This window comes from Chelon labrosus (genome assembly GCF_963514085.1).
Source record: "Chelon labrosus genome assembly, chromosome: 12".
Lineage (NCBI taxonomy): Eukaryota > Metazoa > Chordata > Actinopteri > Mugiliformes > Mugilidae > Chelon > Chelon labrosus.
In genome coordinates this window covers 9,351,533-9,379,408 of record NC_140345.1, presented here as the reverse complement: position 1 = coordinate 9,379,408, position 27,876 = coordinate 9,351,533, and the positions used below count along the sequence as shown (strand labels likewise).

The following is a 27,876-nucleotide window of genomic DNA, read 5'->3' as shown; positions in this document are numbered from 1 at the left end:
GCTGCTCACATATTAACCCTGCTATCTCCCAGGTAGTCATTATCTTTCCATGTGCTTGCGTGTATGGATGTGTGTGAGTTTGTTTGTGCATACTGCATTAACCCCCATATCTCTCTATCATTAAGCAGCTCTACAGGCGTAGTGCAGCCATGAATTTATCTTGTGAATGCCCGCGTGAATCCTAACACTCGCATGTGTGTCTGCGCCTGGATGCGCTTGTGTGAGGGCGAGTGTGTTTACAGTGATCTTAATTGTTGTTATCATTCATGCAGCACAATAACCACCTCCGCCCCCATCTTTGTCTCTGTCTGCTATTAACTCTCTCTCCCTCTTTGCCCCCCTTTCCTCTAACGGCCAGTTTCTATTTTTCCTCATATTGTTCCTTCTCAGCCTGCAGCCTAAATAGCACCCATTTCATCTTCCCTCCGTCTTGCTTTCTTTTCCCGTCCCCCCATTGTTTCCCCCCCTCCAGTCCGTTTCCTCGTCCAGTCTTTTCTCCAGTCAAAGCTAACTTTTATTACCCCATGATTGGATTCAAAATTTGTTATGCAGCCTTTCCTGTGTGCAATCTCTGATCGGTTTCTATCTCTTTTTTTCCTCACTCGCTCAATCTACACCTCCTCCTGTTCTCCCTCTTTATTCTTTCTGATTTGATTTTGTTCTCTGTATTGGACATTATATAAAAAAGAAAAGCAACAACACAGTTGAGTCTAACTTAATCTCTTCTTCTCTTGCTTTTCCTTTTTCTTCACCTCCTTCTTCCTCTCCTTGCTGTCTCTCTTTCTTTCAGGCACCCTCTCTTAGTGCGATATATATCTGCCTCCCCCCCCTCGGCAGGTTGCCATGGTCGCCATACCTACTCTCTCTCTCCTATTGGTCCTGGCAGAGTGGGCAGGTCTGGTGGACGCCTCCCCCCACCTCCTGCTCCGGCCAAGCCCGCGGGAGCGTGATGCAGGGCCCATGATCAATTTAAACATCGCCGTGATCCACGCCGGTGCTACAGTGCAGGCAGAGGCGGCGGTGGCGGGGCCTGGGGGACGGGTGCTCTACCCTAGCTTTGGTCGGGTTTACGGCTCCCTGGGGGAGAGCGTGGTCACCCAGTGGGGCTCTGCTAACGTCATCTGGCTACAGGTTAGACATTGCCTCCTCTACCTAGAGCTTGTTCTGCTTTACTTGAAGGAGGGGAATAACAATGACCATCCATTATTCATACTCACTCATTATTTGAGCTGAATGGGCAGCTCACTGCGGCCGTGTTTAAGCTCTGCTGAATGAGCAGACGTCTGGCTCTGCTCTTTGACCACAGCTTGTATTGTTAGTAAGACATGTCATGCATACTACAGACACCTTCCATATGAATAACACAAAGTCAAGACACACTGCCCTACTTGGTCAAGTCTATTTGTCTCCCTTTCTTCTGTCTTCCCTTCATCTCCCAGGTGAATGACAGCAGTCCTAAGACAGTGCTGTCCCAGCTGTGTGAGCTGCTGGCGGCGCGGCCCCTGCAGGGTCTGGTTTATGAAGAGGAGAGGCCCCCTCGCACAGCCTGGGGTCCATTGGCCCCCATGCTGGAGTTTGTCTCGGCACAAACAGGACTGCCCATAGTGGCTGTAGGAGGGGGAGCGGGGCTGGGGAGGATGCCACAGGTAGGAGGAGGGAGGTTGGGGTTGGTTTGGGAGAGTGAAGAGGAGGTGTTTGCAGCTTGTGTGCATGTGTGTGTGTGTGTGTGTAACAGAGAGAGAGAGAGAGAGAGAAAGAGAGAGAGTGAGGAGTGAATCAGAAGAATACAAGTGACCAATGTCCCAGATATGTGATTGCGTAGCTCCAAATCTGAACTGGTAAAAGTGACACCATGTTAATTAGTTTCACGCTCTGTACTGGAGCAGTGTGGACTGATAGGACTATGAATGGATTATAAAGGGAAAGATTCTCATATTGACCTGACAAGTTACAATGTCACAATGCTGCACATCTTCTATGTGAAGAAAAGGTTTGGGGAAGTGCCGGTGGGATGGCAGGGATCTGAAGGTCAGGGTCACTGATCTGCAGAAACTCTGCAGTGTTTGATCTGTAAATGGCACCAACTGGGGCTGTCACTCTGCCTCTGAAGTTCCTTGGAGGGAAGCAATGAGCAGACATGGGTGTGTATATTAGTGAGTAAGGCCGTGCGTGTGTACACTGTGCATTTTTGTGTGATGTGATTCCGTATTCACCAGAGGAAAACTAGTGGCACATTTCATCACCAAACAGAAAGAAAACTAAACAAAAAGCAGCCCATTTGTGCTTACAAATAACTGTTTTAACCATTTACTCTTGAGGAATTAAATTGTAGCACTTTGATGAACTTCCTTTGAAGATATACCCTCGCGTAGTCCTCCTTCCCTCCCACCCACTGAACAGACTTTTAAGAATTGCTCCCTTCTGGACGTCACAGGAGAATTCACGCAACAATCCAAGCTGTTTTCACCCTGTGGCTGCACCAATGCTGCTGCTCCATAAAAAACTTAAAGCCCAGTGATGCCTCAGTGTTGTGCATAAAGATGCAGCAGTCCAGAGCATTGCAGTACTTTGTAGTGAAAATGTTCCTTCTCACTGTATTGTAGCTGCAGTTTGGTCACAAAGAAAGAATTTTAAAGTGACGTTTTTAACCACATCTGCTGCTCTCTTCCCAAAATCAGGAATCAGGTTCCATCTTTCTCCAGTTCAGCTCCTCTACCGCACTCCAATTAGAGGTCATCTTTGAGGTGCTGGAGGAGTACGACTGGACCGCCTTTTCCGTGGTGTCCACACGTCACCATGGCTACCAGGATTTCCTGTCTGTGGTGGAGGGCCTGACGGACGGCTCGTTCATTGGCTGGGAGAAGAAGAGCGTGGTGATCCTGAACGTGACAGACGACCCTGGGGGGGCTCGCACGCGCAGACTGCTGAAGGAGAACGAGGCGCAGGTGAGACAGGGGGGAGGGAGGGGGGAAAGAGGGAGGAAAGGGGAGGAAGTGCTGCGACTATCATTGGGGGCCCCCTTTCCGACAGGTGGCTTCCCAGCTTTTTCCTTCCTTCTTCGTCTCTCCCTCTGTCCCTCACATCTCTCTCTCCCCTCTCTCCTCTATCCCTCTGTTCTTCTCTTCCCCTCCCATCTGCCGAGGCATCAAGAGTTCAGCAGTACAACGAAAACCACGAGTCAATCTGATTTGCTGGCTGGCTGTCATGTGGCACGGCACAAAGAGTTGCGGTGTGCAAAGTGCTGAAGAAATTAACATCTTAATACAGTTTTCCACTTACATAGCTTTAAGGTTGGAAAGACATCATATTGGAAATGTATTTATTTATTTATTTTTTTACAAAATTCTGTAAAATTGACATACTAGATACCTTCAAGAGTGGGTAAACACAATTCTGAGGGACTGAACGATATCTTCTATGAGTGACCCGTTAACGGGCAACAGCTGGAGGTGAATATGGCTTCGAAATATTTACCCACTGGAAATATTTTTAGCTGAACATGGTTTAGTTTATCCATTTCATAATTAGATTTTGAAACGGATGCATCTTAGTTTCTTCCTATTATATAATCACGGTCTTTATTTAATTTCACCTCATTATATATATATATATATATATATATATATATATATATTACTGTAAAACCCATTCATATGCTTCAAATTTGTATTGACTCGTTAATCTTGACAAGAATGAACTGTGGTTTTGGTTTGTACCTCTGATGTTATTCTTTTAGACTGTATGCTTGCTAGTTTTCCCCTTCCCTTTTTCATACTTTCACTCCATTGCTCTCACTCTCAACTTGCCGTTTCGCTCCGTACTCGTCCATTTATCATTGTTTTTAACCCAACAACCACTTTCAAACCTCTTCTTCGACCACAAGATCCCCCTGTTCGGTTTTTCACTCGAGTCCGTGTTCCTTTGCCTACTCTGCCCCCTCCTCCCCTCTCTTCCTCCCCTCCTGCGTTTCTTTGCCTAGAGACAAGCTCACTCTCCTCTGCTGCTTTGCTTTTCACCTCCATCTCTGTGTGGCTATCTTTCATTCATCCGGTCCATTCGTTCGTCCCCCTTTGCCGCACGTCTTCCCAGCCACAGACTCTGCTTTCTGTTGGTTCAGTTTAGTCTGGATCTCAATGTCATCGCTAATGTCCCAGCATGGCCACTGCAGCTCTGCTTGTGTGTGTTTGTGTCTGTAAGTGCGTACATGTATATTGGATTCCTTAGGCTCCACTCTGCCAGTGTCACTGTTAATATAACATACTGCCTGGAGCGGGTTGCCTGTACGTAGAGCTCGCATTTTAACCTTTCTGCTTTTCACGACAGCACTCTTCTCTTCGGCTTTTCTTTACTGCAGGGCTAATAAATGTTTGTGATTGCTTAGTGATGCTGTGTACGCTCGCATCACATACTCTCTCTCCCCTCTACATTTACGGTAATGTCTACTACATTGTAGATGGCTTGATGCAGGTCTCTGGGTCAATTTCTACTTAGCTCTCTCACTTTCTTGTGTCCCATTCCTCTTCCAGCTTCTGCCTCGTCAGTATTTCTTCTGCTCTCTCTCTGTTATTTGTTCCTCTCTTTCCCATCTTCAGATATTGTCTGTGTCTGTTTATAAATCTCTGATTCTCTCCTTCCCTCCTCAAATCAGCCTCTCCCCCTCTTCCTCCCTCCCTCCTCCCCCTCTGTCACTCTCATTCCTTGCCTAATTCACTGGAGGTTTATTGGCATACGGGCAGGATTGTTTTGCCAAGCCATTACAGTTCAAAATTCAATGAAGGCGAAATTCTCAAAATGTGCTTTCAGTCTTTTTCCCTGACCGGCCCTCTCCTGCTGCATGAAAGAGTTGTCTTTCTCTTTTTTGTCCTTCAGTTCCCCTTTATTTCCTCCTATCATGCGGGTCTTTTTTTTTTTTCTAAATGCCCCTTCTTTTCGGGTATTTGTCAGCATTTAACCTCACCGTCTTTTTTTATTCTTTTACATTTCGTGCTCAGCTCTTTGTGATCTTCCTCTCGTCAATCCCTTCCTTCTCTCTCCATTTTGCCTCTAACCCCTTAAAACCCTCTTTGGTCAATTTCCCCGCACCCCCTTCCTTCTCCTGACTTACCTCAGCATGTGCAGCAGGGAGCTCATCCAATGTCACTGCTGTCTTTCTATGATGCCTTTCTCTCTCTCTAATGTTTTTTCTCGCTTTCTCCCCAGCCTCACTCCATCATCCCACCTCTTCTTTCACAAATACTGTATCTCTCATCTCTCTAGGCCCTCATTTCACCAAAATATGTCATCCTTTGCTTTTTTTTTCAATACACACCTCCCCTCCTTTGCGATCTCTATGGAGTGACTACTCTGTTTTCCCCATCTCTGACTATTTCCCCCCAGCCGCTCATTTTGCCCTTTTTGCCTCCTGTTGTCGTCAGGTCTCTTCCCTGCCCTGCTTTTAATAACATATCAGAGTTTAACCTCTACCCCCTTGTATTCCCTCCGGTGTGTTTGGTCTTTAACCCCCCGCCCCTTCGCCAGATTCCCCGCCTATCCATCACAGTTTCCCTGCTCCGCCGCTTGCAGTCGTTTAATTTTCCCTTTCTTGTTTTCATTATTCATAACTGTAACTAGTTTCATCAGGCCCAAGCTCATTAAGCACTGATCTCCGCTGCCTCCTGCACCTCCCGGTGTTTGCTTCTCTCTTGAAGTCATACGCTTGACTTCCATAAACCTTATCACATCAGCTTACAGCTATCTGTCCTCTTACCTCTGCCAGCATCCTTGTTATTTTGTCGATATGGCCTTTTCTATCCCACCTCCTCCCCTCCCGTTCAGGTGCACTGCTTCTCTAGCTCTATCTTTCTCCCCTTATTTCTCCCACCCTCTGTCTCTCTCCACGTCTCCCCTTTCCCCTCCTTATCTCACTAGTGTGTATGTGTGTGTGTCTCCCCTCGCCCCTGTTCCCTCCCTGCCCTCCTACTGTCCTCCAGGTACGTTTGCTGTACTGCTCCCAGGAGGAGGCTGAGCTGGTTTTCAGAGCTGCCTGGGCCGCTGGTCAGGCCGGAGCCTCGCACATGTGGTTTGCTGTGGGGCCAGCTCTCTCAGGTTTGGGCTTGGAGAGCCTGCCCCGGGCTTTATTTGCCGTAAGGCCCCAGGGCTGGAGGGATGAACCTCGCCGAAGGATCGCTCGGGGTGTCTCTGTGCTGACTCATGGGGCGGTGGCGATGCATAAGGAATACGGGACCACGGGTGGGCCGAACTTTGTCACCAACTGCATGACGGATGCCAATCAGACCCAGAAAATGCGAGGCAGGATGAGGTGAGGGGGAGAGAAAGAGAAAGATGGAAGCTCTAAGGAAAGAAAATGAGGAGGGAAGGAACAGAAATGTTAAGTACACAGTCGAAACCCACTGTATTCCATAAAAAGGAGGTTTGGTTTGTCGCCAGAATGAGATGGAAGATATATAGGTGGAGTTGGTAGATTCAGTGTCAGAGGACAGGCACAGAGGGGATATCCGAATCTGATGCTGGCTATCATCCATGCAAAATAGATGTAGTTGGTGCGTGTAGTTGTGAGTTGGCGAAATTACCCCAGCATCTGTAGCAAGCGGACCATGTCTCATGTATATTAATGAGCGACGCTTTAATATATTCCTAGTAGGCTGTACAAATAGAGAGAGGTACACTCTAACAGGTAGCCCAAGTGTTTGTTCATTTTTAACAACATTCTTGCTCCACATGCACAGTACATAGAATATTACATAGAGGGAGACTGCTTTCGGTTTGTTCACTGAAAATCCGCCAAACCTGTAATTACTTAGTCTATTTGCAGTCATTTTTGTAAATGATGCTTAGCACACACAGTATGGTAATTGTAGGGAAGTGATTAATGGATTCTTCTGTCTTTGTTTATAAATGATGTCCAGCAACAGAGGAGCAAGATGTTTTCATTTCCATTTTTTTTTACACTGCTACCTGCTGTTCACTGTCTGCAACTACAAGCTGCTGTTTTATCTGATGCATTCTGTCAAGCCATAGAAAAAGGCTTTTGGAATTTGTGTTGTGAAGCCAGCGGGATGACATAAGGAGACAATTAGAAGGTGTGTCCTGTGTGATTATCAGACAAAGTATAGAGCTTGCAGCAGATGCAGAGAGCAGCAGTTGTTTGACTTCAAAGATCCTGACAATTCTGTGCGTCTGATCCCTCGTCTGTATGTATTTGATTAACAGACGAGCCCTGACTGTCACTATAGAGGTGCTGTGATTTAGTTTCAAGTGGAAATAGAACAGGTGTTCTGTTGCATCAAAAGCAGCCTTAAGATTTCTGTTTCTGTTTTCCTCGTATCCTAAAGCTGTTAATTAATTTACTAACATTGTGGTTTTTTTTTTTTTTGACATATACTTACTGTCCGTTTGCCTCCTTCTATCTCCATCCAACAACAATGCAGGTATTTTAGCAACATCACGCTTGGTGGTCGGGACTACTCCTTTGATAGTGATGGTTACCTGGCCAACCCCTTCCTCGATGTCATCTCGTGGACACCTGGACGCGGATGGGAAGATGTAAGGACATGACATCAATTCTTTAAATCTAATAAAGCATTCGTAGATTTGATTGAAAAGAGAAAATGGCCGATTCTAAATGATTCTGTTTTCAGTATGAAGCGTTTTTGAAAATATAGAGATCATTTTGTCATTTTGTCCTCTGTGAAACTGAAAGGAAAACAGCTCCTAGCAACTGAACCTTGAGTAGGTTTTCTTCAGATCTGAGCAGCACTGAAGTCTTAACCCCTCAATGTGAGCTAGATGTTGCACTGCCATCTGAAATAAACGTACAAGCCTGAGAGTGAAGACAGGCAGGTTACATGGTTCATGTTCATGTAAAGTTCACTATGGCTATAGGTGCCTAAGGCATAGGATAGAGGCTGGCAGCTGATCATTTGACTGCACTCTGTTTGATCTCCTGTGCCCGTTACGCTGCTGCTTCTGCTTCTCTGCATCTCTGCATCTCTGCTGTTTTCTGGAAAAAAGTTAACACACGCAACACTGCAAATGCACACACACAGAGCCATGAAATGGTCAGTCTATAGACAAAAATCTAATTATCTCAAGCTTGATAATCAATTTCAATTCAGTCCTTGCATAGATTAATTACTCTCCCAGTTTCTAGCTTCTAAAGTGGAAGAATATGCTGCATCTTTTTTTTTTTTGGTTTTGTCAACTTTTTTAAAAACAATTTTATTTTGGGCTATTTGTTGGTATGAGCAACGTGGAAACATCACACTCTTTTGGATATTGCCATGAAACTATTTTTGAGAAAGGATGGGTTCATATTTTTTAGCTGATTTTACTGCACTAGTCTCAAGGCTTGATGGAGCTTTAAAGAGATCTTGGTTGTGATCTTCCCCAAACAGCAGAGAAGACGAAACAGCAAAAATCTATTTTAAAATGTATGCAAAGTTAGTGTGAGAAATCCAAATCAGGTTGGTTCCTTCCAAAGATACAGTCTCTGTATTATTAAATTCCTTCCATGTGTTTTCTTGCTGAGATGCTGCAAAGAGGGATTTCTTTCAGAATTTGTGCAATTGCAGCCCTGCAGCCATATGTACTCACACATTTCATTCTTTGTTCATTGATAGAAAGTAATGTTCTGGTGTGGTTGTGATCAATAAGTGCTGTTTTGTTCTTACTCCCTGCCTTTTTTCTCATGTCTTTGCTGTAAAATGGAATGTAGATTTAGCGCTGGGTGTCACGGTTGTAGACTCACTGTGTGTCTCACACTCACTGAGTGTGTAGTCAAGATAACCGTATGTCAAGCACCAGTACCCCTGGCATGTTAAACTGTGGCTGTTCAGAAATCCTTACTATGAAGCCTTGTCACCTGTTGGAGATGTTTTGCCTTTAATACGCCGGGATTTTACCCTTGTCAGTGTCAGAAGAGAAAAGCGACGCTCGTTTTCTCAACCACACACCAGCTCCTCAATACCACATGCATAAAGACACACACACCAAATCTCAGAACATACAGTCCGCAACGGCAAATACAAATAGCAATGCACACACACGCGCGCACGCAAATACACACATTGATGGTTCTCAGCCTCCTGCTGGTTTTAACAGCCCACCAGAGTCCAGTCACAGCGTGTCCTAACATGCTGACTCCTGCCATATCCCTCAAATCCCTTTCAATTAGAAGCTCCTGCGCTGGTCCTTCGACTCTGTGCACACCCGGGGTTCGAAACCCACCCACATACACACATGCATACTTAGAGCTTACACACAGTCATCCACATGTGTGCACTCAAATGAGATCACAAACTGTATGCGTATACACATATGCTTACACCCTTCTTGCATAAACCCTGTTGCATACACACACACCCTCAATGAGGATAAGACGCCTGTATCTGCCTATTATGCACATCCACGCTGTTGGCTCTCCCTGAATATTTAATGTTCTCTTTACAATGACTGCACCATTACCTAGAGCCTGGGAGCACCCAGCTTAGCTTAGTGAAACACTGCAGACAAGTACTGAAGGTTGTCCAGCATTAGAACGGCTTGTTTCTGCAGCACACAGAGCTAGATGTTCCAGGATATTATCAGAATTTAATGAACATTTATTAACAAAACTCACAGAAGCTGGAGAGAATCATTTTAGTTCAAAGTGGCTCAGACTCTTCAAACTTTTGCTTCAAACCAGACTTCCTCTGCCCCAAAATATTCCAACGCATTATATTTTATTCTTTTTCTGACATTTTTCTGGTATTTGTCTTATAGAGAGTATAGTGTGTTCGCCCGTAAGCTCAGTCAGTTTCCTGTCTGTGTTCCCTAAAAGTGTTTTGATTGAATGTCTATTGAGGAGCTGCGGTCGGAGTGCAGTCGAAACACTGTCATTGTTGCCACCACCTCCTCCGCCTCCTCCTCCTCCTCTTAGCCACCGCTTGCATTAGACAGGCAGACAGGCTGCACAAAGCTGCCAAACTTTGCTGTACTCTACTGGCCTGCTTAACGCTCACTTTCTCAGCTTTTTCATATATGTGTGTGTGTGTGTGTGTGTGTGTGTTTAACCTTATATCTTCATGTTTCTGCGTGTGCATGGGTATACAATTTGGAGGCGCACCTTCTTTTAAGTCCCCTCAGGTACACCTGTCATGACACTTGGATGCAACTTTTATCAGGAGATAGCACCTAAAATTGTCAAATGATGCTGCAAGAGGAAGCCTCACAGAAAAAAAAAAACACGAATCTTCCAGGGTATGGTGCTGCCTTGTGCCGGTTTCAAAAGTCTGAATATCCCAGGCATAGGCATCCAGCACATCCAGAGTGCACATAAACAATGCAGAGAGAAGGCGACAACAATGATACAGCTAAAGGGAATCTTGACAGACGTATTCAGGTCAACAGTGGACACAGAAACATGGGGTCTCACAGCATCCCACAGCCAATCAAAAATGACGGTTTAACCCGTGCACGTGCGCGTTTTTTATGTGAAATGCATCTTAAAGTGCATTTTGAATAGACCTTGTTTGAAAAAGTCCTTGTAGTTTTGAAATTACAACAAGTCAAACTAAAGCATAACTTTAGGGCTCTTCAGCGACCTAGAGGTTAAAGATCTGGATTTCCTCTTGCCATAGTCACCCCTGTCACAGCCACTCCTACAGTAAAGCCTGTGGCCATCTAGTTAATTGCCTTATTATTGTGTTCAGTGTCTAATATGACACTGATGTAAATGACTAGTACTATCATGTCAGTGCAGCTGTTGCAATTGCAGAGATTTGACACGTAATGGCTCAAGTCCCGCACAAGAATGAATATTTAGGGCCTGGAGTTCTTAAAATAAAGTGAGTGGGCACAATATCATGTATAATTCCTGGACAATATAATCAAATATAATTATATGGCTCTGCAGTAAGTACTGTCTTTACACAGCCTATAATGTTCAGTTTTTATCAAGACTGACAGAGGCGTACATTTTTGCCGACATACGTAGTTTGTGGCGTTGCTGCACTGGATTGTTTTGCATTGTGCAATTTATTCTTCCCCGTCGTTGTGATGCAAAAGTTGTCAGAATGATGCAAGCGCATACAAACAACTGAAACCGCTGAATTTAATGAGTGTCTCCCTGAAATAGTTTAATGATTAAACATCATCAACAAACCACACGTACTAAAAGGCTGACACAGGTGTTTATGTTTGCCCACGCTGGATGAGGCCTTGTAAATGTGGAGGCCTCAGATTTTATTTTAAACACATGTGATGGGCGAATTGTCACTTTACACAATCATGCATGTTTACAAGAGAACATTAAAGTTGTCTGCAGGCAAAGATACAAACTGTCATACGGCAGTTAATTAAATATGAAACTACAAGCCTCACATTGAGCAATTATTTTTCTGTATTTTATATGATCTTGCAACACTAGTATATGTGTATTCGGGCATTGAAAAAACATGTTGGAGCTCTACAGTCAATCCCTTCTCATGCTACCATAGCTCTCCCATTTTACTGAGTGTGGTGGTGATAAATATTTATTAAAAAACAATTTAAATAAAAAAGAAATATTAGGCAGTTCAGGTGAAAATTACAGGCGAAATATATATATTTTAATCAAAGAAGAATAAAATTACTTTACTATTTAAAAGTAATTGGTGATGTTTCTTGTACACTTACCATGTGTCTTTAAACGATCCCGGAGCGTCTGCACGTAAACGTCGCATATTATTAACGCTTGTAAACACTGAAAACAAGGCCGACAGTTTGGCATTCGTGTTTGTTTTTACTATTTTAACGGGCACTTATAGATAGCAGGCCGTTTCCCGAATGAGAGGAAATTCCCACCTGCTCTTTCCAGTCGGCTGGACATGTGATCTCTTGGGTCAAAGTTCAAGTAGGAGCGCAGGAAACCGGAAGTAATTATACATCCATGACGGTTTCACGCTGACATGTATGAGAAGCGAGACGGGAGGCTCATCGTGAATTGATCTCTCTGATGTATGGATGCGTGGGTCGGACGTCACTAGACAGTAATCAGGTAACGGTGACCGGAAGCGTAACGTGACCGTACCTTTAAGCTGACGTCATTTAGGTCCAACCAATCACAATCCACCATTTTCAGGGAGGCGCTGCACAAATAGAGACAACTCTTGGAGGTATCATTATATTATAGGAAATGTATTATTATAAGTTTTAATATATTATTCCTCCTCACACCTACTGCTACTTTGCTAATTGGATTCAGTCCATGTACTGGATGGAGAGATTAAACGTTAAGATCCAGCTTTCCTTCTAACTTTCTTGTAACGCAGGAAACAAGGCACAACTCCTAAAATGTTGTCATGATGGGATAAGTGAATGTATACAGTATGTAACTCATTGAATCTCAAACTAACCTACTGTACTTACCCTCAAAGATATTTTCAGATGTCACTTGAGTACTTTATTCTACAAAAAGCCTTGACGGTGTGAATGGTACAAGTCAAAACATTCTCTAAGATTGGAAAACATTCTGTTTCCAAAAATGGTTACTTGAACTGATTCTGTCATACATTTGGAAAACCTTTGTTTTAGTTCGTTTAAATGTTTGTCTAAGACTAAGGGGGGAGAATTCTGGGCGCCTTTTTTTCTACAAGATCCAGAGTCCGTGTCATTGGGTTTGATTATGAGTTCTGATGCTTTGTGTTGAGTGCATTGAAGGTGACATGTGTTTATTTATCATTATAAAAAGAAAGAAAATGCTTGTGTCTGTGTACTCTGCCTGTCTCTAATGTTCCTCTCGTCTGTTCCCCTAGGTAGGCTGGTGGGAGAATGGTGTGCTGAGGCTTCGTTACCCAGCTTGGTCCCGATATGGGCCGTTCCTTAAACCACCTGATGATGCCCAGCACCTGCGTGTTGTCACACTGGAGGAAAGGCCATTTGTCATTGTGGAGCTTGCAGACGCTGCATCTGGAACCTGCATCCGTGACTCAGTTCCCTGCAGGCGACCCCTTAATGCCAGGTTAGAGTGTTTTGGTTGAAAGAGAGTTTTGGTATGATGTGTTTTGATGTATATTTGAGGTCGTATAAGGTCCTTTTCCCTGCTATGATTTTAACATTTCCATAAGTGGCACTGAAATTACATTAAGAAACTAATGGAAAAATGAGTAGTAGCCTCTCTTCTTCATTTACCAGTGCTATGAATGGAGTTCCTAAGCTCTCGTGATGCAATCCAATTGAGGTGACATCAGTCACCTATCAAAACTGTTGTCTCTTCACTCCCTGGCTGTAATCAATAACAGACTGCTCTCCAGAGGATCAGTGGAATGACTCAGGAGTCTGGAATCAGATATGACCACAGTGGAGCTTTATGGTTCATCAGCTTCTGAAGGGATGACAGCACCTATCCTCCTCTGGTCGATCAAACCTGTCACCACGGGCCTGGTCACACTATTCCGTCTATGTGACCATTTAGTTCTGTCTTCCTTTCCTTTCCTTTCGTAACTCATCTAATGTTCAAATGGGCCATTGCACACTTTTCAGTTTTTAAAGTCTTTTGGTTTGACACATTTGCTTTGTGTATTTGTTTTTTTTAACTCGGTCGTTTCTTCTCCTTTCACAGTGCCATCCATGAGGGTGTGGTTCCCATGAAGCAGTGCTGCAAGGGCTTCTGCATTGACATCCTGAAGAGATTGGCTAAGATCGTCGGCTTCACCTACGACCTATATTTAGTGACCAATGGGAAGCACGGGAAGAAAATTGATGGGGTTTGGAACGGCATGATTGGAGAGGCAAGTCTTTGTTTATGTGTGTATGGACGTGGACGCTTGTGGTTCTGCCTGTCTGACTTTGTGAGCAATGTGTTCTCAATGTCGACCCCGTGTCACTGGCGCATGTGTGAGCGGTGTGTGTGGTTTGCGCCTTTGTATATTTTGTCAACATGCTGCGTGGTAGCATTCTTCAGCGTGCTGTCCTGCGTCCTGCGTGACCAGTTAAATGCTGTCTGTCACATCAATCACTGTGAGAGTTATGGCCACTTAACCACTGCCAGCAATCAGACAGTGTAATTTATTACGCACACAGACACACACAAATGTGCACACAAAGATATACTGTATTAGAGGACAATGACGCGCAGTTAGACAAATTTGAAGGACAAGCTTGATGTCTAACACATGTGGTGACCACACTTGTCTGCAAACACATCCCCATAGTGTGTCTCTCTGCAGAGACGCGTCCTTACACACAAGCACATACACACTTTGTCAATAGACCCCCTGGCTAGTTGCAGTTAATCCTTGATATGTTCTTGGCAATATGGTTCATGGTCTCCTATCAAGAGAAAACACAGAGAGGCTGGCAGAAAAAAAAATGCCACAGACAAACTGACATGCACACATACTCGCGCACTTACTGAGATCGATACGGTGGCTGCTGTTTCATTGAAGCGCCCTGCTGTTTCTATCTTTGTCCCAGAGGGAACTTGCCAAAAGCCAGTTGTCACGGGTTCCAAAACAGTTCTACTGTGCTCTCTTGCTCCACATTTATGACTTGAGACTGGGCGAGAGCTGTCTGTCGAATCTATTTTCACATGCAAAAGGCCAAGTGAATTTTGTTTTCTCAAACTACTGTCTGTCTTTTGATCAGATGCTCCAAAGCCTGCCATTCTTTGATCAGGTAATCCAGAGACTTGGCAAAGTTGAGAGGAGGGTGCTCTGCTTTCCGCTTCGCTGCGTTTTTCTGCTGATTTGCTCTGAAGAGCGGATGTGCCATGTCTAATGTAGATTAACATTTCACTTGTACAATCAGCAGACACAGCGGTTTTCAGGTTTTGCTGGATGGTGGCAGGGAGGAGACAGACCCTTGCTCATTTTGTATGCTAAAGAGATGCAAAAGAGACACGTGCTTTGTATTTGTACTGGACTGAATCCTTGGAATTCCTCGTGCGGGTAGATTCGAGGGTCTAGGTCTAGAAATGTCATGTTCTCACCTGGAAATAAATCTTTGCAGACTGTAAAATGTTTTCTTTTTATATCTGTAGAGCAGCAGGAATGAATCATTATTAGATTTCTTTCTTATCACTCCTTTTTTCCCCCTTTAGGTGGTGTACAAGCGAGCAGATATGGCCATTGGCTCTCTAACTATCAATGAGGAGCGATCCGAGGTCGTGGATTTCTCTGTCCCTTTTGTGGAGACGGGGATCAGTGTCATGGTCTCCCGTAGCAATGGAACTGTATCACCATCAGCTTTCTTAGGTAAGACGCTGTGTTTATAGAAGCATCTACTGCAGCTGATGTATAGAATCTCATCACATTGTAAAGTGTTGAGTTTGCATAAAGCGCCTCGGGCTTTGGTTTCTGGTCTTTACGTCTAGATGGACTGCTGTTTTTCCTTTGCTGCTCGCGTCTTCTTAACTTTTACTTTCACTCCGTCAGCAAACTCAAGGCTCCAGTGGGAGAACAGCGTTATTGGCCTATGGACTGCATTGGAGTGATTGTAAAAAAAGAGAAATAGTGTTTATGGACTTCTAGAGAATATGTTTGCTCCAGTGGTTTCTAGTTTCGCTGTACTGAAGGCTCATCCCTGTGTGTATATAAAGCGTTATGTGCCAGGATTATGAAGCTCTCTTCTCCATTTTATTGATAATGATTGAATGTATAATAATATTTTAATAATACAATTGAAAACTGTTTCGTTTGTTCTTATTTCATGTGTATATTTAATTATTTTGTTTTTCCTACACAGAGCCCTACAGTCCAGCAGTTTGGGTGATGATGTTCGTCATGTGCCTGACTGTAGTGGCTGTGACTGTCTTCATTTTTGAGTTCTTCAGCCCTGTGGGCTACAACCGCAGTCTCCAGACTGGCAAAAGTGAGTGATGAGTCTAAGCTGTCTGTGTTTCCCAGTCTGATAAATGGGTCTGTGTGCAGTCCATCACTGTTGCAAAATGGATCAAATGGGCAAACACTGAACACTCTCCTGTCAAAATGATTTTTTTAGGATCATAATAAACTTTCAATGAGGTTGTTTTCTTGCTGTCTGAGTGGTCTGCTGTGACATTCAAAATTAACTGACAGATATTTTAAATGCTCTGCCCCGAATCCTAACAATTAGTGTGGCAGAGAAGAAATTATATCTACGGTATGTTGAACTGCATCCAAGTATTCTTAATATTGAAGCAGCCATTTATTATTCAGCAGCATATTTTGTACCTATGTGATATTCTATCCCCGATGTCTTGGTCCAATACCCAGCCAGACTCACCTCTTTTGCCGCATGATTGCTGTGCTCTACATAATTTTACCTCCCTGTCATCCTCCCGCATATCCCTCTCATTCACTCTCTCATCTCTCTTCTTCCTTCCTCCTTTACTGTCGTATATAGGTAGGTATGTTTGAGCCCTTATAATGTGGTTTAATCATTTGTAAGACTGCTTAGATGATGAACTGAAAGCTGCAATCCCAATGTATAGTCACCAGTTTCATATACCGTGAGCCCATTCTACAGGTCATTCAGGGAAGTCTAATTTGAATCGGCTGCCCCATCTCTATTCACATATCAGTGAATACACTCTTATACAGACTGGATTGGACTCTAGAAAAAAATAAAAATGTTACAACATTGCATTCAAAAGTCTTCTTTTTCTTCTGTATTATTCTGGCTAGAAGCTGGAGGTTCAACATTTACGATAGGAAAGTCTGTCTGGCTTTTGTGGGCCATTGTCTTCAACAACTCTGTGCCAGTGGAGAATCCGAGAGGAACCACAAGCAAGATCATGGTGCTGATCTGGGCCTTCTTTGCTGTCATCTTTCTGGCCTCCTACACTGCTAACCTGGCTGCCTTCATGATCCAGGAGGAGTACATTGACACGGTGTCAGGCCTCTCGGACAAGAAGGTACTTCACTGCATGAATACTGATTAAGCAGGGAAAGCAGAAGGAGAATTAAAGTATTAGAGTGAGGCAAATCCCATGTATTTGAATGTTAAATTTATTAGAGCACAGGAATTTAGAATTGAATAAAATCTCATTTAACGTAACTCAATTACCACAGTAATACTTGAATACTTAGAGGACAGTCCTCGATGATACTTTAAGTCCACAGACTGTTCTCTTTTCAAAGATTTGACTGTGTATAGAGTGTAAGTTAGTCTGGAAAGTGGACAGAAATAGGTCAGACAGATTGGTGCACAGCCTGGTGTGTCTCATGCCCCTTCCGTCTCCCTCCCTCGCCTCCCTTTGCTCTGCTAGTTTCAGCATCCCGAGGAGCAGTACCCACCTCTGAAGTTTGGCACAGTGCCCAACGGGAGCACAGAAAAAAACATCCGCTCCAACTACCCAGACATGCACCAGTATATGGGCAAATACAACCAGAGAGGAGTGGAGGACGCCATCATGAACCTCAAGACTGGGTCTGTCGCCACAACATGAGCTCACACATGCGCTTTGACTGATCTTTGGCTTTCTCCACATTTTGCTGAATTTCCCTTCAAACGTGCTTAGCAAATTATTCCTCACTAACTTAAGGAAGTTTTAACAAAAAGTCAAACTTTCTTCAAGCCAGTATAAAATTATTTTGTTCACTTCAGACATAAAATGATGATCAAGATGATCACATAACAAATTAAGTACAAATGTGCAATTTTAAAGAGAAAAAGATCCAAATTACATAACAGGAATTTCCCAGTAGGAGGGATACATGATAACCTCCATCTACTAACATCGATATTGCTGCATAATTCCTACGTAACACTTTTGTTTTCTCTCTTCAAAATATTCACAGCCATCCCAAATTGATACTAGAAACGTTTCTTACATACAGGTGGAATTATAATCAGATCTTGACATTCATAACTGTTTTGGGGTTTGTGATGACGTTGCATGATCTTTATTGACCTTGAAAACGGTTGTTGATATCCGTACGAGTTCTTGCCACAAGCTTACTTGACTTAGATTATTATAATAATAATAGTCATTATTACTTGGTTTTGGAAACTGCCAGGAGTTACGGCCTGCTGTTCTGTGTTTATGTGTTTTTGTTTTTTTGTTTTTTTAAAACGTTCTCACTCTGGTACTAGCGGACCATCATACACAGTGGCATTCTTTTCAACTCCAACTAACATTTCACATCTTTTTTCCACACTTCATGCTTTCCTGCACAGAATCTCTCACCTTTACTTTCTCTCTCTCGCTCCTTCTCTACCTTCACTGCTGTCTCCACCCGCCCACGCAGTGCAAGCAGCATTTCCCTCTTCAGTTTCTAGTAGAATCTCTATCACCCGTCATGTGTTGGATAATCCCAGTTTACTTTATCCTAAGCCTCTGTCATCGTCGCCCCTCCAGTCCCCACTGACTTGACGCCACAATAATAACTCAGTGTTAACATGCACAAAAATTAGAAACCCCTGCTTCACTTCTGCAGTTTTCAGCGTGTCCCGTATCTTTTCATTTGTCTCTCCCCTCAGCTGCCCTCTTATAATATTGCTATTTTTATTTCTCCTTCTCTTTTTTGGTCCATTCTTTCCCCTCCCAGTGTGCTTTCTCTGTGTGTCTGTATTTAAACTTTATAATCCTCATCACTCTCTTGCTCTATCCCATGTCTTTTCCCCCTGAAGTGTGTAAATCTTCCTCCCTCCCTCTCCATCTCCCTCTCTCTCTCCCTGTCACTGTACTCTTCGCACCGTATAAATCCCCATCCTCCTCTTCTCCTCCACCTCCTCCACCACCTTCCCGCTCCCTCTTACTCACACATCTTTCCCTGATCTCTGCCTTATTCTGTTCTCCTTATGTTTTCACTCTTTCCGCCAAAACCTGCTTTACTATTCCACCCTTCCTCACATTTTTTTGTCATGATTTAACTTTTTATGCCCTCTCCATCATTCTCTGTGCCTGTCTGCTGTATGCGTTTTCCATCCCAACTCCCTTTCCAGGTACACTGCAGATACACCTTTATAACTCCTCCCCTGCCTCAGCCAGTTTCTTCACCCCTACGCTCCCCTTCTCCCATTAAATGATGAATGAATTCTCCCTTGATGTCTTTACAGGAAACTGGATGCTTTTATTTATGATGCTGCAGTATTGAACTATATGGCCAGGAAGGACGAAGGTTGTAAGGTGAGGACTAGCTCACTAACTCGCTCTTTTGCTCACACACATGTGTTTGCCTCTTGGTAAGTTTCAATATCTGCATATTGTCCTTTTTCCAAGGTGATGACCATAGGCTCGGGGAAGGTTTTTGCCACCACAGGCTACGGTATCGCCCTGCACAAAAACTCACGCTGGAAACGTCCTCTTGACCTGGCACTGCTGCAGCTGGTGGGAGATGGTGAGAACTGTGGGGAAGGGAGGGTACAGAGCAAAATAATTAGGACAAAAAGAAGGTTATGGGTGAAATGAGAGAGCTGGAGAAATGAGCGACAGAGTAGTGTGAGGGTGGGGGGTGGATAGAGGACACAGGGGGTAGATGAATGAGAGGTTGTTGAGAAAGGAATATGAGGTGTGAAGAGAGTGAAGGCTGAACGGTATTTTGATTGTAACAGAGGGAATAATGATGTGTAGGAGAGGGCTGATGGTGCTTTTAAAGGGGTTTGTAACTCTTTTTATTGGCTAGAAGAGAGGAGCAGAATGGGTGGCTGGGGGTGGGGGGGCACAAAGGTATTTGTTTCATAGCAAAAATTAGATGCTTCTTTTGTTGATATTCACTCCTACAAACCTATCTGACTTTCTTTGGCTTTCATTTTTCACCTGCTTGAAATTGTGAAAGAAAAAGGGATTTACGTGTGTGAGTCACTGTTGTAAAAAGTCACAACTTGGTGACAGATTTGCACTTATTACAGATTAGCCGAGGCTGACACAGCGAGTGGGAAAGTGTGAAGAAATAACCAAAAAGAAACCCCTGAAAATGCTGCGAACATGGAGGTATCGGAGACGTGGAAAGAGCGCATTGAAGCAAAAGGACATATAGAAAACAGATCGAATGATTAAATAATTGATGAGAGCATTAATGGTTTGTTGTTTGTCTGTGTCACACGTGTGCAGGATTAATCCACAATAGGACCGTTCCTTCTTTCTGTTCCGTTTAACAGAAAGAATCTGTTTTTAGCAATACTTGTCCGTGCACTAATGCTTGATTGTCATTTTACACAGTCCGCCACACGCATTTATTGTCTCAATTGGATACTGCGTGTTTGGCTTTTCCTCATCTTTTAAATCAGCTTTGCTTATGGTGTGGCGGGACAAAGCCCTTTAGCTGTTTCTGGCACGCAGACACTTTAGCTGCTTACACTCTGATAATGCCAAATTTGTGCCAAGATCTATTAAATAAGACTGGCGTCTGGAGCTGAATAGCTGGACCTGGAAATGAATGTGTGTGTGCGTGCAAGAAAGAGAGCCCAGACAGCCTTGACATACTGTGTTTGTTGTGTCTTTTAATTCTTGGTACGTGCCCTTGTCATTGCCTTTGTTCTGTTTAACAAAAACCCTTAACATCAGCTGTGTGCGCCGCATGGATCTGGTTACAGGATAGTGTTGAATGCTGAGGGTTCTAGTGGTAGGCAGGCATTATTGGAGTGGACTACTAAGGAAGAGGATTAGTTTGTTTGGATGTGGAGAGAAGTGGAGAGGGGGGGCTCGCATTCAGTGTGCCCTCAAAGGCTGCATCTCAACAATCGCCCTAGGGCTCAAGGACTCGGCGTCATACATTCAGCAGGGCTAAGTCATGTCACGGTGTTACATCATTATTGTGCCATGCCGTGTTGAGTCCTATCATTTTACAACTGCATTAGAGGATAGCAGAGCACTGTATGTGTTCTCCCGACCCTGTATGTTCTGTATTGTTCTCCTTTCTTGCTGCCTTTGGTGATTCACACCACAGATTTAAGACCATTGATCTCACTACAACTTGTTCCCTGATAAAGGCAAAATTGCTGAGTAGCAAGATCTCCCCTATCCCTCTCATCAGATCCACTTCTATTTTTTGCATCGTATCATGATTTTGATTCCAAGAATGTATTATTCAGTAAGTAGATATTAAAAATTGTGAGAAGCTGGGTTTCTAGCTCTTGGCTGGCAGGGTTTTTTTTTCAGAAATCTTGCAATGAATGCAGAGAGGTTTGTCATGTTGTGATAAAAGCATGGGATTGTACGGGTCACGGTTTACTGCCCAACAACTGTGGAGCTCAGTGTCTCTGGACGTGTCTGGCATTGTGCCACATCTGGCATACTGCAAAATGCAAATATGTACTCTGGGACTTGCACATTTATACGTGCCCCCCCCCCCCCCCCCCACACACACACACACACACACACACGAGATACAGTTTCCTTTATTAAATGTGTTTGCAGTGTTTCCAGCTCTACCTGACCTGACCTGCCAGGAGCAGCATAGGTGGAGTGTGGATTTGACACACCTGTCAGATTTGGCAGGCCTGTTCTGGCTGTGACTGAGAGGTAGAGACAACTGCCATCACAAAGGTCTACGAGGGGAAGGAACGGGCACAGTGAGAAGAGAGTCAGATTTAAAAGAGGGAGATGAAGAAGCACAAGATGAATCACTGGGAGTCAAATGGCAGCAAAGCCAGGAGATGAGACTTAGAGTGCTGAGAAAGGATTCAGCTGAGACCTGTGAAGTGACACTACCTGTTTATCTGCACCCTTGACTAAGACACTTGCTGTTTACATGTCAGGCTCTTGTTTGGACACACAGCTGCTACTGAAGGTCAATGATGCCGATAAATCCTAAACAGGGCTATGCTCTGACGTTAAAAGCAGACCATTGTGTCTTGGAATGTATGTGTCTATAAACAAGCCCTGAGGGAATTATTACTAGAATATGCCAGAGGGCTGCAGTGCCACTGTGTCCATCTGTTGCTGTGGCTTAAAGTGACTGACTAATAATGTTCTACAGGAGACGCATTAGCGAGGTTACACACATGACTGAATCGGCATTATCTAAGCGACGCAAGCAGAGCTAATGATGGCACAAATAAGGCAAGAGGTTGAGTTTCGCAGTGTACTGTTGCAAGTAGATATATGACTTTTCAGCTTTAAACTTTTCTCTAGCCGTTTGATTTGAATTAGTTCAGAGACTGTAATATGCAGTGAATGCAACCTTCAGACCTGGTTACTGCAGTGCTGCTCATCCTGACATTGTTATTAGTGTAATCGAGAGCCCTCATTACTTCTGTTGGAGAAGACCCCTCTTTAATTCCAGCATGAATCACACACACTGCATCTTCTGGGTGTCTATCACTATGGTTACACCAGCAACCTGTGCAGCCAATCACAGGTTTAGCAGGGAAGCTCAGATTCATTAGACCAGTCAGATCCCATATGAAAAGGCAGAGTTGTGGGTAAAATGGTCTTGCCTGATTCCAGGTAGGTTAACAGATGGGAATCTTGAATCCCAGAGAGCCTTAGCACCTTGATGGAGATTCTGACCATCACTCCAGCACAATTAAATGATTATGATCTTCTCTTTCAGCTTATGTCTCTGTCCCTCCCTATCGGTTCTCTCTCTCTTCATTTTTCTCTCTTTTTCTCTCCTCTCAGCCTCTTCAAGCTGAGGAGAGTCCTACTGTTTGTCATAATGACACAATCTCTGCCTCTCGTCCTCCATCTCTGTTTCCCTTCTTCCAGCGCCCTCTGACTCTCACTGTCTCATTTCCCCTGACGTGTTTGTGGACAGAGAAAGAATTCTGCTCCCTCTCTCTCTTTATAAGGCATTCTTCCCACCTCTCTCATTACCCTTGCTTCTCTTTTCCATGCTTGCCCAACCTATCCAACCACCCCACCACGTCTCCTGGTCTCTCATTCTCCTCCTCTCCTCATTTACTCTAGGTTACAATGTTGAGATTAGGTTGTCGATGCCATTTTACTTCTCAGCGCTGCCTCATTGTTTTGGACTCTCTCTCCCTCTGTGTCTCAGTCTCCTTTCTCTTTGTTACTTTGGACACAGTGCTTTGTATCACTGACCTCTGACCTTGAGAAGTCACCTTGGATAATGGGCAAACAACAAGAAAGACTGTAGACATGTACTTCAGGGCTTATTATTGGCCTCTGTGTGTCCCTATCTATCTATCTATCTATCTATCTATCTATCTATCTATCTATCTATCTATCTATCTATCTATCTATCTATCTATCTATCTATCTATCTATCCATCCATCCATCCATCCATCCATCCATCCAAGCAACCTTGAAATAACCCAATGTCCCCTTCTTTTCCCTCATCCTTCATCCCCACCCCCCTACCTATCTACCCATTCCTTTTCAGATGAAATTGAGATGCTGGAGCGCCTCTGGCTGTCTGGTATCTGCCATAATGACAAAATTGAGGTGATGAGCAGTAAACTGGACATCGACAACATGGCTGGGGTTTTCTACATGCTTCTGGTGGCTATGGGCCTAAGTCTTCTGGTGTTTGCCTGGGAACATTTAGTGTACTGGAAGCTGCGCCACTGCATGGCCACCAGTTCTGGCAAATTGGACTTTCTCTTGGCAATCAGCAGGGTAAGTGTTTTTGTCTGGGTGAGTGGCATTTTTCCACAAGCACACTAAATGTCATACTGTTTTGCAGACATTCCGAAAAGTGTATTAGGGCAAAATATCCAGTGCTGATGTATTAACTTTCACCTTTCACCATGAAAATCTATTCTAATCTGCAATGTGCATTAAACATAATTATAAAAGGGATGTGATGCATGTTGCCATAGCACACATGTGTAAGCTTTGTGTTCCTACCTGCGTGCCCTTATCTGTTACTCAGTGTGAGTGTTAGAAAGTGTGAGGTCTGGGGTCAGTTCAATTCCACACAGTCAATTCAGAAGATTAATTGAAATTCAATTCCTCTCACACCCTGGATATCCTGTTCCTTCGACAGTGACCTTGACAGAAACAGCTTGCAGCACATGCATGTGATTATTGTAGCTTCGTTGGCAAATGTTAATTTTACACCAGTGTGGTTGTAATTTATGCATTTATGTATGAAATTCTATTAAACACACAGTGCAACCCTGTGCTATACATAGAAAGGGATGTTTGTCTGAAAACAGCTATCTTGCATTTCTTTTGAAATCCAGAAGTTACTGTATCAGGTTTAGGTCTTAATTTGGAACGTCTTTGGGTGGTTAATTATTTATCTTGAAGCACAGTTTGCTCTTAATCGTTTTATCTTATTCAAATACATTTTTAATATAAATCAACTCTGTGTTGTGTCTTTGTTCTCTCTTTATTCTTAGGGTATGTACAGCTGCTGTAGCTTTGAGGATGAAACAACACCAGGTGGAGTTAAATCTTTGCCTACACATCACCACACTGCAATGGTTACGGTCCCGTCCCAGTCACATGTTGTCTCAACGTCTATGACAAACCCAGCCATTGCTATGGCGCAACAGCAACAACAACCACAACAGCAGCAACCGCAGCCCGTCTACAAAACCCCTCTACCGGGCTCTCCTCCCACCATGGTGCATTCTGGGACAGCACTGGGTCCCTCCAACACCCCAATGGCTGGTGCGCCCCTCCCTTGCTCCACCTTCCTGCCCAGGCCAGACCGCAGACTGGCTGTGGTGGATCGCTGGAGGCTTCCGAAATCTGCAACAGCCACCAACCCAATGGCTGTAAGGGGGGGCATCACAGACATGGGGCCCTTTGCTCAGAAAGTCCCACCAAACTGGGCTTCAACAGCTGGAGGGGGTGGGGGACTTGATGGCTACAAGCGATATTATGGTCCCATTGACCCTGAGGGACTGGGGCCCTGCATGGAGCAGCAGGCAGGGTCCCAGACCCCCAAGACTATGCCCAGGGGCCACCCCCAACCCCCTCCAGCCAGTGTGGCCTTCTACTCAGAGAAGGGCATGGACCATGGGGTGGGGAAGAGGGCGGTGGGAGGTGGCAGCGGAGGTCAGGGGAAAGGGGCTGTTAAGCCTCTGGGCACTCCCAGACTGCCTCCTAAGAGTCAGGCACCTCTTCCTCCTACACCCCCGCTGCCACACCCCTCTCCCCCTCTCCCCTCATCCTTCTGGAGGAAGCGCAGGCCCAAGAAGCCCAAAGAGCCTGGAGGTCCACTGTATGAGAACATTCTACCCCTGGGACGGAGGGGAGGGACACGAGATGGTGTGAGGGAGGGAGGTGGAAGGAGGGCACGCCCCCTGTCGCCCCCTCTCTCACTTCCTGTACCAGTACCCCTCAGCCCCTCCTATACCCCTCCCTCTCCCTCTGCATCCTTGCACTATACGTCCTCGTCCTCTTCGTCAACCACCTCGTCCACATCCACGTCCTCATCTGCTTCATCTTCACGCTCCACGTCTCCCACCTACTCTTACAGCTCCTCTAGGAGCACACGAGACAGGACTGGAGGAATAGATGGAGAGGATGATGATGATGATGAGGAGCTGACAGAAGAGTCAAGCCTCCTCCTTGGGAGGGGGAGAGAGCGAGAACGCTCAATCATCCGGCCTCGTTCCCTCAGCCACGGTCGCCTGCCACCACCCATACCCCCCAGGAAACCACGCACATCCTGGGGTGACAGAGAAAGGGAACGAGAGAGGGAAAGAGGGGGCAGCCAACTGTCGCAGCTCCAAGAGTGGTGGGCAAGCTGGAGTGAGCGAGAGAGGGGTGGTGGAGATGCTGAAAGGCAAAAAAGAGAAAAGAAGAGGAGAAAAGAGAAGGAGAAAGAGAAGAAGAAAAAGAAAAAGAACAAAAAGAGGAAAAAGAGGGAAGAAAGGGAAAGAGAACGAGAAAGAGAAAGGAAGCGCAGGAAAGTGAAAAAGAAAAAGAAGAAGGCACTCAAGACAAAGAAAAGGAAGAAATCTATTGGGGGAAAACGTTCTGAGCCAGAGGAGGGAGATGTAGAGCAAGAGAGGGAAGGAGACGCAGAAGGAGAGAGGGAAGGAGGAATACAAGACTATTCCTTTTCTGCTCAGTACCGGGGCACATTTGGGGAGAAGGGGCGGGATTCATGGGAAGGAGAGAGAGAGAGAGGCAGAAGAGATGGCGGAGATGAGGGTAATGACAGAGAAGAGGAGGACAGCACCAGAAGCCGGGAGAGGCGTCCCAAATCCTCACACTCTCATTCTAGACATCGTACCCCCAGTAAGCGTTACCCTAACCTGAACAAGCTCCCTGCTTCAGTCAAATTTTGGGTGAATGGAAGAGGAGATGACTCTAATAACCCTCCGACATCCATCCACCCACTCCTTCCATCCTCCAAGCGGCGAAGAAGTTCAGTGATGGATAGAGAAGATAGTGGTAGAATAGGTGAGCGGCGTCCTTTGTTAATGCATTATGAAAAAGACAAAGCACAGACAAGAGAAGGGCTGTCTTTCCATGAGTGGGATTCTGAAGATGACGATGATGATGATGATGATGAGGAAGAGGAGGAGGAGAGGGATAGAGTGAGAGAACGGGTAGAAGATAGGGGAAGGAGGGCAGGTAGAGGGGCAGTCTCTGAGTCAGAGAGGGACAGGGCTAGGGTAGAAGATAGTTACTCAGACGAAGGCTCATCAGGTGAGTTTGGGCGTTTTGAAAGGTACTGGGAGGGGGGAGTAGGAGGGAGCGCTGCTGGAATAGGGGGCATAGGTGGAGGAGGCTGGTTTTTCGGTACCTACCCCTCCAGAGAGAAAGGGGGAAGTATCAACAGTCGTGATGATTCCCTACTAGGAACTCGGGCAGAGGGTTGGATTGGTGCTGATTTCTGGGGGTCAGGGCCAGGTGTTGGTTGGGGATCAGGGGGAGGGAGTGGAGGGTTGGGCTCGCAGTGGCCACCACCCCCAGCAGCCTTCCCTCCACCTAGGAGGTATTGGTCTATGGACAAGATTCCTGTGAAGGGTGAGAAAAAGTGGAAAAGTGGAGGAGGGAAGAGCAAGACGCGAACTAGGGAAAGAGGAGAAGAAGTGGGAAGGGCGACCATGTGTTCCTGTAGCCTTTACCCCCAGCCCCATCCCTATCCACATCCCCACAGCCGCTCACACACCTCCCACTCCAAGAGAGGAATCACAGCGCTTTCCCATAGCCAGGAAGAGCTTCTCCCCCACTGCCACAGCTTCAGTGGGGGCTCTCGTCCCAAACCTCTGCCCCCCAAACCAGATTCCAGTCAGGCCAAATCAGGCAGCCAGTCTAACCTCAGCCTCAGCACACAGCCCACAGACCATCCACCTCAACCCTCACCGTCGCCACCCCAGCAGCCGTCCATGTCTCCAACCTCCCTCCCCTTGGCCATCCCACCTCCGCCCCCCTCATCCTCCGTTTCACCACCAGCAGGGGTAGGGATGTCAGGCCAGGCCCAGGGTCAGGCTTCAGCCAGTGCCAAACTCCAGTATCAGAGACTGCGGTCTGTGCCACAGCCACGGAGGTTCTACTCTCCCCACCTGCCACTCAAAGCCAAGAGCCTGTGCTCACGTCGAGGGTCCGCCCACTTCTCCAGCCTGGAGAGCGAGGTATGACAGGGGGAAAGGAGAGAGGGAGACGTGGGAGCGAGCACCAGTGCTATTGAGAACCATGGTGCCACGGCAGCTGGAGCCAGGGATGACACCAGAGATATGGCTGCCTTGGTAAACATAGGTAATCAATTAGCAACCATCACTGCGGGAGCTAATATGGATAGTAGTTCTCTTGCTAACACTACTCTGTGTGAGAGCAACACTACCGCCACCCGATCCATTGTACGCGTTCTAGTGAGGGCGACAGTGAGACGCCACACCAGGGTGAGCTACATCCGTTTGGATGGTTCCCATGACGACGAGAGCGATGGTGAGGCTGCAACACCGGAGACAGCACCACCAGAACTTCTCCTCTGCTCAGAAATGAGGTTTGTGATGTCATCTTCGGTACTCCTCCCTTCCCCAAGTCACAACTGTGGATAACATTAGTCTCCAACCCGTGAGTAATGATGTCAAGCACACACACACACACACACACACACACA

The 27,876-nt window shown here is 45.3% G+C and overlaps 1 protein-coding gene across 1 annotated transcript; it reads left to right on the top strand.

Annotated features, from left to right (window-relative positions):
- Positions 1-843: 843 nt before the first annotated feature.
- On the top strand, positions 844-27,394 carry grin2db (glutamate receptor, ionotropic, N-methyl D-aspartate 2D, b; the record flags this gene model as incomplete). Its single annotated transcript, XM_084557356.1, has 15 exons — positions 844-1,131; positions 1,440-1,646; positions 2,679-2,945; positions 5,970-6,298; positions 7,428-7,542; positions 12,771-12,976; positions 13,577-13,745; positions 15,056-15,209; positions 15,700-15,825; positions 16,620-16,849; positions 17,204-17,364; positions 18,997-19,066; positions 19,160-19,277; positions 23,227-23,462; positions 24,191-27,394. 15 exons carry the CDS (start codon positions 844-846, stop codon positions 27,392-27,394), a joined length of 5,880 nt encoding a protein of 1,959 aa, XP_084413482.1.
- Between the last annotated feature and the right edge of the window lie 482 nt (positions 27,395-27,876).